General features: G+C 34.4%; 1 protein-coding gene across 3 annotated transcripts in view; it reads left to right on the top strand.

Moving 5' to 3' along the window:
• MXI1 (MAX interactor 1, dimerization protein) overlaps nt 1-15,410 on the top strand; it is a 73,653-nt gene that overhangs the window by 31,086 nt on the left and 27,157 nt on the right. For all 3 annotated transcript variants that reach the window (XM_019725104.2, XM_019725106.2, XM_019725105.2), the window contains exon 3: nt 7,857-7,886. In XM_019725104.2, coding sequence (XP_019580663.1) covers nt 7,857-7,886 — 30 coding nt within the window. The remainder of the gene's footprint in view (nt 1-7,856; nt 7,887-15,410) is intronic.

The following is a 15,410-nucleotide window of genomic DNA, read 5'->3' as shown; positions in this document are numbered from 1 at the left end:
TGTGGAGGGTGCAGCTCACTGGCCTATGTGGGAATCGAACCAGCAACCCTGTTTTCAGTGCTCACACTCTAACCAACTGAGCCATCTGGCCATCCTTGGAGCATCTTTTTATGTGCTTGTTCGCCATTGATATATCTTCCTTGGTGAAGTATCTGTTCATGTCTTTTTTTTTTCTATTATTTGTTTCCTTGTTGAGTTGTAAGAGTTATTTGTAAATTCTGAATACAAGTTCTTTATTACATATGTGTTTTGTAAATGTTTTCTCCTACTCAGTGGTTTGCCTTTGTTATTTTCTTAACAGTGTCTTTTAATGAACAAAAGTTGTATATTTTGGTAAAGTCCGATTTATCTTGTTTATCTTTTATGGTTCATGCTTCTTGTGTCCTAAGAAATCTTTGCATAATCCAAGATCACAAAAATTTTCTCTTATGCTTTCTTTTAGAAGTTTTAGGTTTTGCATTTAGATCTAAGATTCATTTAGAGTTAATTGTTGTAGGTGTGAAGTAAAGGTTGAAGTTTATTTTTTGGCAAATGGACATCCAGTTGTTCCAGTACCATTTATTGAAAAGACTATACTTTCGACATTGAATTGCTTTGGCACCTTTGTAAAAATTTGACCAAATATGTGTGAATCTATTTCTGGACTCTCTATTCTGTTCTATTGATCTAAATACTTACTCTTTTTCCAATACCACACTGTCATAATTACAGTAGCTTTTCTAATTAAGTTATGAAATCATGTAGTGTAAGTCTTCCAACTTGGTTTTTATTTTTCAAAAGTTCCTTAACTATTCTAGGTCTTTTGCATTTCACATACATTATAGAATCTAACTGTCAATTTCTGCAACAAAGCCTACTAGAATATTGGGATTGCATTGAATTTATAAATTAATTTGGGGGACCTAACATATCTGAACAATATTGATTCTTCTAATCCATGAGCATGGTATCTGTCCATTTATTCACTTATAGATGTTTTTAAAGTTCAGCAATATTTTGTAGTTTTTCAGAGTGTGGGTCATGCATATACTTTGTAAATTTATCCTTAAGTATATAATATTCTTTGATGCTGTTGTAAATGGCAGTTGAATTTGGTATATTAACCTTGTAAACTAACTTTGTTAAACTCATTTATTAATTTTATTAATTTGTAGATTCCTTAGGATTTTCTGAATAGGCAATAAATAATGTTGTTTGCATTAAAGATATTTTTATTTCTTCCTTTCCATTCTGTATTTTTTTTTTTCTTGCCTTATTTCACTAGCTAGGACATCTGGTGCTCAATAGAACTGGTGAGAGTGAACATTTTTGTCTTGTTCCTGATCTTTGGAAAACATGCATTCTTTCACCATTGATTATGATAAATGTAGATTTTTTTGTAGATGCCATTTAACAGGTTGAGGAAATTCCTAATTTGCTGAGTTTTTTTTTTTTTTTTTTTTTAAGTCATGAATGGCTGCTGAATATTGTGAAATGCTTTTTCTATATCTTTTGATATTATACTGTGGTTTTTCTTTTTCATTCTGTTAATATGGTTGATTACATTGATCTATTTTTTTGAATCTTAAGCCAATCTTATATTCCTAGAATAAATCCTACTTGGTCATGGTGTATTTTGCAATACTGATGCTAGCTACCCGTAGTTACGTAGCTCAGACTCCACAAATTTAAGGGTGCAGTCCCCAAGATGATTACTCTCACTGCAGATGCCAGCTGCAAGTTCAGGAGTCCCCAGGCCATCTGCACTTCTGACCAACTGGCTACGAATTTGGGGGTTCCCACAGTCTCCTCTGGTTCAGTAATTCACTAGAACTACTCACAGAACTCAGGAAAGTGCTATACTTATTATTACAAGTTTTATTATAGCTAATACAAATCAAGACGAGCCAAATGAAGAAACTTATAGGGTGAGTTCTGAGACAGTCCTGGTCATGGAACTTCCGTGTCCTCTTCCTGTGGAGTCAGGATGCATTACCCTCCTGGCGTATTGATGTATTCATCAACCAGGAAGCTCACTGGAACCTGCTATTCCAGAGTTTTTATTCCATATCATTATATAGTCACAGTTGATTGAATCATTGGCCATGTGATTGAATTCAGTTTCTAGTGAGCCTTCTCTCCCTGGAGGTTAGCAGGTCGGGCTGATATCAGTGGCTCAAAACTCCAACCCTCTGATCACAGCGTTGGTCTTTATGGCATGGGCACTCTCCAGTGTGAGTCCTCTCCTTAGCAGAGGTGGCCCATGTAGTCCAAGGGGCCACCATGAATAATGGAGACACTCCTATAACTTGGGAAATTCTGAGGTTTTAGAAGCTCTGTTTCAGGAAGTAAGGATAAAGACCAGACAAATTCTTTATTGTAAAACTGATACTTTCTATGTGTCGTTGGGTTCAATTTGCTAATATTTTGTTAAGAATTTGTATGTGCTTATGAGGGATAGTGTGTGTGTGTGTGTGTGTGTGTGTGTGTGTGTGTGTGTTCGTGTTCTAATGTCATTTCTTTGTCAGGTTTTGATATCAGGGTAGTACTGGCCTCAAAAGGAGTTGGGAAATATTCCTTCTTTATTTTTTGAAAGATTTTCTATAAGATTGGTATCATTCCTTAAATGCTTGGCAAAGTTTACCAATGAACACTCTGGGCCTGGAGTTTTCTTTGTGGGAAGGTTTTTGACTATGTATTCAATTTCTTTATTAGATGCAAGTCTTCAGGGTTTCTCTTTCTTCTTAAGTTTTAATAATTTTGTATTCTTTAAGAAATTTGTCCATTTCATTTAAGTTGTTGAATTTATTGGCATAAAGTTCATAATCTCTTATTTTAATGTGTGTAGGATATGTAGTGATGTGCATTCTTTCATTTTTGGTATTGGGTTTTTTGTTTTTTTTTTGGATATATTGGTAATTTGTGTCTTTTTCTTCATCTGTCTTTGAAGAAGTTTATCAATTTTACTGATTTTTTAAAGTCAGCTTTCAGTTTTATTAATATTCACTGTTGTTTCCTGTTTTCTATTTCGGTCACTCCTTACCTTTATTATTTCTTTCCTTCAGTGTGTCTCATCTTCAGCACTGTTGGCGTTTTGGGCCATATATTTCTGTTTTCAGCATCATAGGATGTTTAGAAGCATCCCTGGCCTCTCCTCACAAAATGCTAGTAGTATTTCCCTAGTTGTGATAACCAAAAATATTTCTAGGATTGCTAAATGCCTTTTAGTGGGCAAAATAGCTCAGAGTTGAGAATCATTGCTCAACTTCTCTTGGTTCAGTTTGTTTCTTTTTCTAGTTTCTAACGGTAGAATCTCAGATCATTGAATTTGGGCTCCTGGAGCCTCCACCAACATAAGGATTTAAAGCTAAACATTTTTCTCCAAGCACTGCTTTAGCTGCATCCAACACATTTTGATATGTTGTGTTTTCGTTTTTCAGTTCAGGATATTTTCTAATTTTTCTGCAATTTTTTCTTTGATTTTTGGCATATCTTCCAAATATTGCTATTTTTCTAGTTATGTTGTTATTGATTTCTAGTTTAATTCCTTTGTGCTTAGAAAACTGTGATTTTCATACTTACATATTTATTGAAAATTATGCTTTACCAAGTACATAACTTAGGGATGTTTATGTAGTATGCCAAAAGATTGTCAGAGACTTAGGTTAGGGTATTTGCTATAATTGAAATAAAATTTTACCAAAATCAGTTCATGTGTAATTTTTTCCTGTTTATTGAAAATGTACATACAAAAAAGTGTGCAAATACGAAGTGTATAGCTTGATGAATTTTCACAAAGGTGAAGAAATAAAATATTACAGACTCTTCTTAGAAGCCCCCCACCCCCCCAGGTAACTACTATTCTGACTTTTGATACCATAAATTAGTTTTTCCAGTTTTGAACTTCATATGAATTGAGGTATACATTATGTTTTTTTGTGTGTCTGTCTTTTTTCAGTCAACATTGTGTTTAAATTAGGAAGAGTCATCCTTGTTAATTGCATAATAGTTGTTAATTCTTAGTGCTCTATAGTATTACATTGTATGAATGTTTCACAATTTATTCATCCATTCTACTATTGATGGACATTTGAGTTGTTTCCAGTTTGGGGCTAGTGGAAAGAATGAGCATTCTTTTGTATGTCCTTTGGTGAGTATATATACGTATGTTAGTTTGGTATATGCCTGTGAGTGGAAATGTTTAGTCATAAAGCATGCATATATTCAGCTTAGATATATAAGTTTTAAGGAAAAGTTTATTGATTGTAGTTTTTGTCATGCATCATTTTTTCGACGCTTTTTTGTGGTTTTAGTTATAGTAGTGATATTTTTGTCATGATTAAGAAAGAAGCAATATATTTCTTATGATGCATTTTTTCCAAAAGTCTGCAATATTCAAGTTTTTGTTGTCTTAAATGGTTTTTAAAAAATATGTACCTTTGACAGAAACAAATGTACAAAACTACCTTTTTGAAAGAATTACTTTATTGGCAATTACCATGATTTTCTTTTGTTACAATATTCTTCAAACTTCATTGACCACTTTATTATACTACTAGCAGTTAAAAAAAAAAGAAATTATATCCCCCCAATATATGTGTGTGTGTTTATAATTGTGTACATGTATTACTGCACTAACATTTTATAAATACAGAAGAAAGTTAAAGAAGATATGCATAGAAGTTTTACCATTCCACTAATTCTTCTTCAACCCCCTTCAGGTCTGTGCTTTGCAGGCCCTTGCTCCAATGTGGGTGACATTTTCTTTTTTTCTTGTCTTCTGAGTATGTTTATATGATGTATAAGCTTTAGGATACAGACAGAAGGTACTCATTTAGCCTCATAGAGTGTGTTCTTTTTGTTGTGTGGAGAGCAACATCCATTAGGCACTTGAGGATTAGAAAGTGAAATAAAAATATTACTAAACTGGGGGTTGGCTCATTAATTCAGCAAAGATAGAGGTCTTCTCTTTTGCTAGAAGAAAATGTTAATTCTGGGAATGGGGACTTTTCTTTTCCTTCCACGGTGGCACTCCTCTTGAACCAAACTGTACTCTTTTGTGCAGTTTCAACTCTATGCTTCATTTCATTGACTGCCACCAAACTGTACCCTAAAGAATTAAAAGTTTATGTATTAGAGCTGTGTTGTAGTGGGTGAAAAGTCACAGATCTGGTGGAGATAATGACTCCCAGTCACACAGGGAATGCATTAACACGTCTCTTTAAAAGGGATGTTATTTGTGAAAAAGATTACCTGTGATTCAATGGTAAAATGATAGAAATGTCTTTCTCTCTGTCCTTGGAAGTTAAGCATTCAAGAGTAAGGGTGTCTGAAAGGAAGATAGTTCATTAGTATTTGTTCTCAGAGGTGCATTTTATTTGGAGAAGAAAAGAGGGCTAACCAGATGGATTATTCAGAACATGTCAACCTTACAGGGAATTTGTCATCCTTGGATATTTCAATGGTAGATTATTGGAAGGGCTTGGTTGGACACACAGGCTCAGAGGAGCACAGAGGTTGTTTCTGGGTGTGCTGGTCTGTGATAAGTTCAATTTCTCATTTATTGCCAGCACTATTGGGATCATTATTTTCTCTGTGTACATATAGTTAGGCATCTTTCTCTTTGGCATTCCCTAAACTTTGTACTGTCCTCACAGCTGACTAAATAATGTAAATACCAATCTTTTCTTTCAGTTTCTTTTTTCAACATTATGGTTGTTTATTTCCAGGATAATTCCAAGTGTTATCAAGACTCTATTAAATTTATTGTCCCATGTAGCATACTTAACATTGTTTGGGGTAGTATATTTTTAGTCTTGTTAAAAATAATAAGAATATTTGCAGTAGCTAACATTTACCGAATACTTACAAAGGGCTAGATGCTTTTACATTTTTTTCTCTAATTTTCACAGTAACCCAGCCAAGGCATGTGATTTTATTCCAGTTTTACAAATGAGGAAACTGTTAATCAGAGAGGTTAAATAATTTGTCCCAAGTCACACAGCTAGTGTGAATAAGAGAGTTAATATTTAAAATCAGGACTTCTTTCCTCGAATACCATGGGTTTTTATGACCTATACATTATTGTTCTCTGGTTTTGCTGTGGACTTCACAGCTCTGCTTGTTTGCTTATGCTGTCCTTTCCACTTGGATTGACCTCTCCCTACCAGGTCCAGCCTCTACTACTGTTTTTCCCCAAAAATAAGTCCTAGCTGGACAATCAGCTCTAATGTGTCTTTTGGAGCAAAAATTAATATGAGACCCAGTATTGTTATGTTATTTATGTTATATTATTATTATACCCGGTCTTATATAAGACCCGGTCTTACATTATAGTAAAATAAGGCCGGGTCTTATATTAATTTTTGCTCCAAAAGATGCATTAGAGCTGACGGTCCGGCTGGGTCTTATTTTCAGGGAAACACGGTAGCAGCACATGGTGCTCATCGTTTAAATCGCACACTAAATACCACCGTTGTCTATAGTTTTCCCCAATAGCCCCATTTGGAAGTAAACTCTTCTTTCTTTAACCCCTCACAATCCTTTGTATCTTTCTTCATATATTTATTCTGCCTTGAATTATAATTATTCATATACTTGCCTTAATTTACCAACTAGAGACTGTCTTTGATTCTCCGCAGCCTAAGACAGTCGTGAACATTTAAAATACTCAGGATTCATTGCCTTGATATTACAGGCAAAAAAGCCATCAAAATAGCAGTAAACACCACTGACGCATTTTATAAAAATTGAAAGAACATGGCAGTATGCTAAAGATTAGGACATGCATGGTCATTTTTGCTTCTTGGTATTTGGAAATTGTGTTAAATTTTGCTAGTGGTATAATTAGATATGCATGCATTTCCTGGTTTGGTAAAAAAGTTCATATTCTTAACTATCATTTCATGTTTTTTAGAAAGATACATAATAAAGAAAAGCCTGAGAGGTGGGAAGAACCTACTAATTTTGTTGACAATGGGTTCTTTGGGTGCTAGCTTTGATTATAGGCTCAATATAATATTGGAATTCAACAATTGGTTATCTTTGGGTATATTATCTTTTGTATTTATGGTCATATAGTGGATTGCCAGACTGTTCTTTAGAATAAGTTTATGGTAAATAGTCTACTTCTTTCAAAATAGATTGTTTCCATTTATTACTTACTCTAGTATTTCATTGTTTTTGTTTTACTTGTTCTAAGTTTTCTTCTTAGATAACAACCATTGTTAACATTTTGAGGTATATCCTCCCAGTCTTTTAAAAATGTGTTCCTTGGTTTTATTAATATATCTTCTTTTATTTATATTATTTTTCTTTCTTCTATGACTTTTCCTTGTTTATGTTTCACACAGAAGGCAGGGAGGATTGAATTTGTCTGTATCATTTAGCTGTAAGGCAAGCCTGTTTCAGCTTCTATGTTAGCTAAAACATTTTCATCCTGTGTTTAGGAGTGGGTTAAGTAGAGATGGAAGAGGACATAGAAGTACATACACCTTTTTTCTCTCTCTCTTTAAACAAAAATGAGATAATGTTTGAATTAAAATTTCTGATATAATGTCTACAACTCAACAAAATGTGGTATACTAGAAGTAGGCAAGAGAACATGTGCTAGTATTAATTTTATTAAAATATAACAGCACTGAAGCTCCAGTTTCAAAATATTTAGAGTTGTTAACTGAAAGCACTATATCTGAATGAATAGTCCTAATGAAGAATGTAGACTGTTTTTTCTTGATGAATGAAATTATAGGAGTCTGATCATATATTACATTACTACATAAATTCATTGGGTGTGGTATAGCAGTAACTAAATTAATCCCCCTTTAATAACCTGAGCAACAAAACATGGCTAATGCTCTTTTTTATTTCCCTTTTAGGTCTACACACAATGAGCTGGAAAAGAATCGGTGAGTCAGTAAAGAGGTGAAGTTTTCATTTATGTTTAAAAAGCAAGCTCAACATTAAACCTGTGAAAATAATGTAATAGTGAATATGTAGTTACAATTTTTATTTTTTAAATGTGTAATATGTCATGATTCTGATACGTATGCTCTCCAAAAAATGACTTAAATAGTAAGCTTATACTATCCAAACTGGAAGACGTAAATACATTTTTAAGCTGATTTGAATTTTGAGTTTATGGTGTAGCTTTCTTTACTTCTGTCTCTGAAAACAGGTTAATTGTGATAGGCTTATGGCTTAAATATGGTCTTGCTAAAGGATTAGGTTTCTGTAGTGTAGCTAGTACATATTATGACAAATAGTAGGACACTGAATTTCTCTTTCTTTTCAGTTTGTTCATTTATTCTATGCATTCAACAAATCTCTATCGAACATGAACTATGTCAGTGCCAGGCAGCCATAATGCTTTACACAGGAAATAGAAGAATGTGTAAGATAGTTTCTGTCCTTAAGGAACTTAGAGCTTCCTAAGGGAGTATGGTGAGTATGGTAATGGAGAAGCAGAGGGTGATGAAACATCATGTTGGAGGGTCACCTGATTCTCTTTTAAGGGAGTCTCGGAAGCCCCTACAGATGGTGAGTTAGCATTGTATATTGAGGAAGCTGCAGGAGTCTCAATATGCTTATAAAAGAGGCAAGCCAGGCCAGACGTTGACAGCTATGCTGAAGAGTGTGGACTTTTTCTGAGAGCAATAGGGGGAATTTCAGTGAATTTAAGATGGGTTGTCATATAAACAGATTTGTGTTTAGAAAGATCACTTTGGCTACAGTGCGAAGAATTGGTTGATTGGGAGAAGGGATCTCAAAGAAAAGAAAACTCTTTTGGAGGCTATTAGAAGGCTCCAAGGTAAGAGATGATGGAGGCCATTGGAGATAGAAGTACAGTAGTACCTCGGTTTTCGAACATCTCCGTTGATGAACACTGTAATTTTATGGATCTATGGTATCATTATTAGATAGTAAAATTAGGGGTTGATTTTAAAGGTCTGGAATGGATTAATCCTTTTTGCATTACTTTCTATGAGGAAATCATGCCTCGGTTTTCGAACATTTCCAAACTTGAACGGTCTCCGGAACGGATTACGTTCGAAAACCCAGGTACCACTGTAGACAGAATGAAGAGATGTATAGGGTAGAATCATTAGAAATTGGCGACTGGTTTGTTATGGAAGGTTAAGTTTTAGGTGGTATTATTATTTACCAAGATAAGGAATATAGGAAGAGGACAAGTTTGGGAGAAAAGATGGGGATTGTACAAACAAAATATTCTGTTTTGGATGCAGAGATTAGATTAATAACCAACAAAGTGGAAATGACTGCACCAGTCATTTTTGACAAAAAAAAAGATCTCTGTGACCTTCAACTTTTTGTCTTGCCTTTTTTTAAGTAGAAGGGACCTTACAGATTCACTAGTCTAACTGCCTCATTGCAGATGAATTTAAATGTCAAATCCTCTTGAACGGGTTTATTAGCATAGTCCTCCAGGCTGACTTGGTGACTTTTACCACTCTGTTTGCACTGTGCTCTGTTCAGATCTTTTTTATTGTTAAAAGTGACTGGTGCAGACAATTCTAGTTTGTTGGTTATTAATCTAATTTCTGTGTCAAAAATAGAATATTTTGTTTGTTTAATCCTCATCTTCTCTCCCAAACTTGTCCTCTTCCTTTATTCCTTTTCTTGGTTCTAAAACTTAACCAAGCAGTGTTGCACTATCTGTTCATATGTCTCTCTGCCAGTTGACTATGATTGCCTCACAGGCAGGGATTCTGTTTTGTTCATTATTTTTTATCCTCATTTCATAGCATTTGATGCATATATAGTAGATGATGGCTTCAATATTGAGTGATGGATAAAAGTGAAACAAAATTCAATAGTCTAGTTAAAGATGTTTTGCTAGTTTGTGGCAAAGCAGTTTGGCAGGAATCTTCACTTTAGAGAATCTCTCTTTTCTGCCTTGAATTTCTGGTGTATTAAAGGAAGTATCTGGCTAGTTTAAACATGGTGAAAAGACCAAGAAATGACTTGACAAATAAAATCTTACATTGAACTTTAAATTAGAGCACAGAATGTATTTTGGGCCACATGTTATAAATACTGATATCCAAGTGCCTTGAAAAATCATTTCACCTACCTGAATGTGGTTCTTGGGAGACCCTCATTGGAAACCTGGCAAAAACTTTTTTAACACTGGAGTAAGACTGAATTCAGTAAACTGTTTGGAATGGAGCTTTTAAAAATCTTTGAGTAAACTTTGTTTAATGCATTTGGCAAATCAATTCTGACTTATGATAACTTTATCACCCATAGTATTACTTTGATACACCCTGTAAGTCATTTAATCTGTTACCTGTCTGTGGCACTGGTGTAACATGCGTGGCTTTTATAACCTGGATTGTACACAATCTCCAGTGTCTCCAGTGAAGGCTTTTTGTTCTCATTTTATGTACTTAGGTCTAAGACTTTCTGGTTGGTTCCTACCCTAACTCGCTTAAGGCATGGTTCCCTCTTCCTCTTCTGTCCTCTTCTGATAGTCCTGGATAGTCTTTCTCAAATGATTTCTTCCCCTCCTTTCTTCCCTCCTTTCTTTAACCCTCCCTCCCTCTCTTCCTTAAGGCATAATTGAAAGGTAATATAAAATTAACCTTTCCAAAATATATTAGATTTTAAGAGGGATATTTATCAATATAAATAAATCTTTAATTTAGAGTTATGTGTCAGGGTGAGTGTCAAAGGAAGAATCCAATTTAATAACCTGTACTTCACTTCTGAAAAGTTTCTGGGTTATGATCTAGCAAAAAACAAAAGTATTGGTAGGTACAGGATGATCTAAATGGGCGGAGTGTTTTAGCCCAATTTTCAAGAGGCCAAATATAAAAAATATTTTTAAAATTTAAGCCTGTCAGTAAGAAAAGATGATATAGGAACATTTGTGACAACATGGATGGATCTTGAGAGAGTAATGCTGAGCGAAACAAGTCAGACAGAAAAAGCAGAGAACCATGTGATTTCACTGATATGTGGTATATAAACCAAAAACAACAAAAGAACAAGACAAACAAGTGAGAAACAAAAACTCATAGACACAGACAATAGTTTAGTGGTTGCCAGAGGGTAACGGGGGCGGGGGGTGGGGGGTGGGAGATGAGGGTAAGGGGGATCGAATATATGGTGATGGAAGGAGAACTGACTCTGGGTGATGAACACACAATGGGATTTATAGATAATGTAATACAGAATTGTACACCTGAAATCTATGTAATTTTACTAACAATTGTCACCCCAATAAATTTAATAAAATAAAAAAAAATAAAAAAAAATTTAAGCCTGTATTGTTATTACATTTTAAAAGCTCCCATCTAGTTCTATTTAATAGTTTTTTTTGTTTTTTTCCCCACCGAGGCACCATTTTTATTTGACATTTTAAATAAAAAAGTTAACCTAGCTTTAAAATAAATAGAATTTTGGCTTTCCCTTTCATTTGCTTTTGAGTATGTGTTTATATGAGGAAAGTAATTCACTATCAAAAGGGTAATTTGATTTTGTCTTTATTCTGAAAACATACTTCTGAAGTAATTCATATTGTTGAAATATTGCTACTTTACATACAAAATATTGATTTCAGAAGTTCGTTTATATTTTTTTTTTTAAGCTTGATTCTAAAATCTTACATATAAAGCTGCTCTAAGTTAGTGTTTTCTGCTGGGGCAATGCAGTGAGAATTAGAATAGATGATTTTAAATTGTTAGTGAATGACAGAGTCATTCTAGGTGTCTATCTTAAATAAAGCCTCAAGATTGTGGAACCCCTACGTCTGTCCTTGAGACACATGTTGAGGTTCATACTTCCAGACCTCAGAGAAAGGCCTAACGGTGGAGATCTGGGAGTCTGGCAAACCCAGAGTAGTTTGCTGTGGTCCACAATTACCCACTATGCCCATAGCCCATTAGGGAGCTTTAGGTTTAGGTGGGTTCAGGACTGATAAAGAAATTCAGATTCTTTCTTGGATACAAAGGCCTGGGGGCTTCTTTCTGCCTAAAACCCTGATGGTTGCACCAAACCTAGTCTAATATTTCAGAGCATTTGTTACTTGTATACTCATCCTGTCTCCCTAGACCCGTAACAGGTCATAACAGATTCAGGAGATGAAAAGAAGCATTTATGGCGTACTTACTGTGTTCCCTCACTATGCAATACTATTGTGTAATTATGTAAAATAGGAACACAGGAAGTGTAGGTCAAAGTGTTATTGAAAACTAGCCATTTTGGCTATCATAATTACAATTTGAAACAAAATGATGGGAACACAAAACAGACCTATTCATGATCCTATCTGATCATAAATTTGATATTTATGTTTAATATCAGTCTTTCTCTTCAGTAATGATTAATAAATCCTGTGCTTGGCACTGTGGTAGATAAAATGAAGTATGAGATATTTTGATAATTATAGGTTTCATCTCAATACCAGGATCTAGTTAAATTACCAGTGAATGTCTAGAAAAGTCCACTAAAAAGGATTTTGAAACTGAAGGTTGAAACCCGTTAGTGGTCTATGCAGTCATTTTAGTGAGTCATTTTGCAAAAGAAATAGAATAGAAAATACCAAAGTGTGTTGCTTAAGTAAAGTTAAATGTAGAATTGTGAAACTTATATATACATGATATAAAATGCTGTCAAAAAGCCACTGCTCTGGCTCGTGAAGGAGAGTGTATGAAGAAGAGGTAGAATTTGAATCTAAGGAAAGAATAAGGAAAGGGTCAGTCCATGGAAGCAGGAAGGTGGCATCATAAGCTGTGTTCAGGAGAGTGAGTAGACCATATTGAGGGGAAGGACGGAGTCTATCAAATTAATAGGGGGAAATGAGGCCAGAAAGGTGGTTTGGAGTTAAACTGTGGAATGTTACTGAAACGTCAAGGAATTTGGGTTTTATTTTGTTAGCAGTAGTGAGTTTTTGAGGCATTAAAAGTGAAAAGATAGGCATGATCGAAACTTTTTTTTTTTAAATGCAGTCTAGCTATAGAAGCAGTGAAACTAATTTGGATGCTGTTGAAGTAGCCCATGTGGTAGAAGGATGTAAGAACCAGCACTCAGGTGATAGGAATGGGAACAGAAAGGAAGAGAGAGTACTAAAACACCATGTAAAGAGGGGATATTATTTTCCATTAACTGCTACTGTTCATTCCTCCTCACATTCTGTTCTTCCACAGCAGCAACAGTGATCTTCTCAAAGGATAGATCAGATCATGTCATTTCTGACTTCCACTGGCTTCCCATTGCAATTAGGTAAAATCTGTGGCCTGCAGAGTTCTACCACTCTATCCCTGGTCTCCTAGGATCCCCCTAACACTGCTTTTTTACTTTCCCTCCAACATACCATGTTCATTTCCATCTTGGGCTTTTAAACTTGCTCTTCCTTTTGCTTGTAAAGCCTTTGCTCTAGCTCTTCATCATTATTTAGTTCTCAGTTCTCAGGTCATCTCCTTAGAGAATAGTAATTGTCCCCCACTCACTCTCTATCCCATTGCATTTTCTGTCACTTTAACATTTATCTCTGTTTGAAATATTTTTTGAGTTATTTAACTTCTTTCAGAGACTCTTAAGTTTCAGGAAGGCAGGGGCTTGGTCTTATTTACCCTTAGTATATAGCAGTCATTCAGTAAATATCCACTGAGTGAAAAAATGATTCTATGTGCTATTGAGTATATCTATAGTGAATAATATATGTTACCGAATTATAATGACTTAAGTGGAAAATGAAAAATATGTAAAATACTCTTGAGAACACAACAAATATAATAATTTCATAGGCGGTAAAGGGAAAATGTAATGAATTCTTAAAATGTAAATACATTATATGAAAAAATTTGGTAAGTGGAAACGTCTTAAAGGATTTTTACTATACAGGACTTTATCCTGCTTATAAAAAAAAGAGTCAGTAACCTTTTTTAAAGGGCTAATTGATTCTTTCACTTCATTAGGATATTATATAGTGTACTAAAACAAAACCAAGTGATTATGTAAAGGGGAACAGTTTATCTGATGGAGTTTATGCTCCACTTGTAAGGTCTTTATTCCTTTCTCATTCCATGAGTTAAAAATGGTAAATATTTTTACAAGGTAAAGATTTGTATATACTTGGAGACTAGAATATCATAAATAATTTCAGCTTTTCTGTGTTAGAATTTTTTTAATGTATTGGTTATATTTATCCCAATGGTTTGCACATCATAATGAATACATTCTTTTTTTAAAGATTGTCTACATGTCCTCAATTGACGTGGACATTTTGACAGAGTGATTGTTTTGGTCTGCCTTATCCTAGAACAACACATAAGAATAAATCTTTGTGCCCATGGGTAAAGCAATGGTTTTTTAGTACATCATCCAACTATTTAGGATTCCATGGCGGGGAAACATATCTTGACTGGTTTTAGCTGCATATTTTGGGTGCTTGTATGACAGTTATTTAAATAGAACATACACTTTTATATACAGTATGCACATTGTAGGAAAAAATACATTTGTTAGGAAAAAACAATTGCACGATTGGTTTGGCAGAATTTCCATTAAAAATAAGTCATGGGGTTAAGGAATCTAAACCTTTGTTGTAGGTTTGAAATATATAACTGCAGCTGGATCAAAAGTGTACAGTTTGGATTGGATCTGATAATTATGAAAAGTTTAGTCAAAAGTTCTTCTTAACCTTGGTTTATTACTAAGATGCAAATCTCAGTGTGAAAATATCTTACAGTAACCCTGATAAAGCTCATTTATGAAAAACCCACGGTTAATATCATACTTAATGGTGAAAGACTGAATGCTTTCCCTTAAGATCAGGAATAAGACGAGAATGTCTGCTCTCGTGATTTCTCCTCAACCTTGTACTGGAGGTTCTAGCCAGGGCAGTTAGGCAAAAGGAAGAAATAAAAGGCATCCAGATTTGAAAGGGAGAAATAAAACCATTTCTGTTTGCAGATATCATAGTCTTATGTATAGAAAATTCTAAGGAATCCACCGAAAACTAATAGAGCTCGTAAATGAATTTAGCAAAGTTGCAGGCTTCAGGATTGACACACAAAAACCAGCTGCGATTCTGTACACCAGCAGTGAACAATCTGAAAATAAATTTAAGAAAACAGTTCCATTTACAATAGCATCCAAAAGAATAAAATATACAGGAATGAATTTAAACAAGGAGGTGAAAGATTTGTACACTGAAAACTACAAAACACTGTTTAAAGAAATTAAAGAAATCTTGTGTTTATAGATTGGAAAACCTACTATTGTTAAGATGGCAGTACTCCCCATATTGATCTACTGAGTCAATGAAAGTCCTATCAAAATCTCGGCTTCCTTTTTTAGTAGCAATTGACAACTGATCCTAAAGTTCATATGGAAATGCAAGATACCCAGAATAGCCAAAACGATCTTGAAAAGAACAAAGTAGGAAAACTCATACTTCCCAATTC

The sequence above is a fragment of the Rhinolophus sinicus genome, linkage group LG07, assembly GCF_036562045.2.
Source record: "Rhinolophus sinicus isolate RSC01 linkage group LG07, ASM3656204v1, whole genome shotgun sequence".
Lineage (NCBI taxonomy): Eukaryota > Metazoa > Chordata > Mammalia > Chiroptera > Rhinolophidae > Rhinolophus > Rhinolophus sinicus.
The sequence above is the reverse complement of the archived record's forward strand: the minus strand, read 5'-3'. Positions and strand labels throughout refer to the sequence as shown.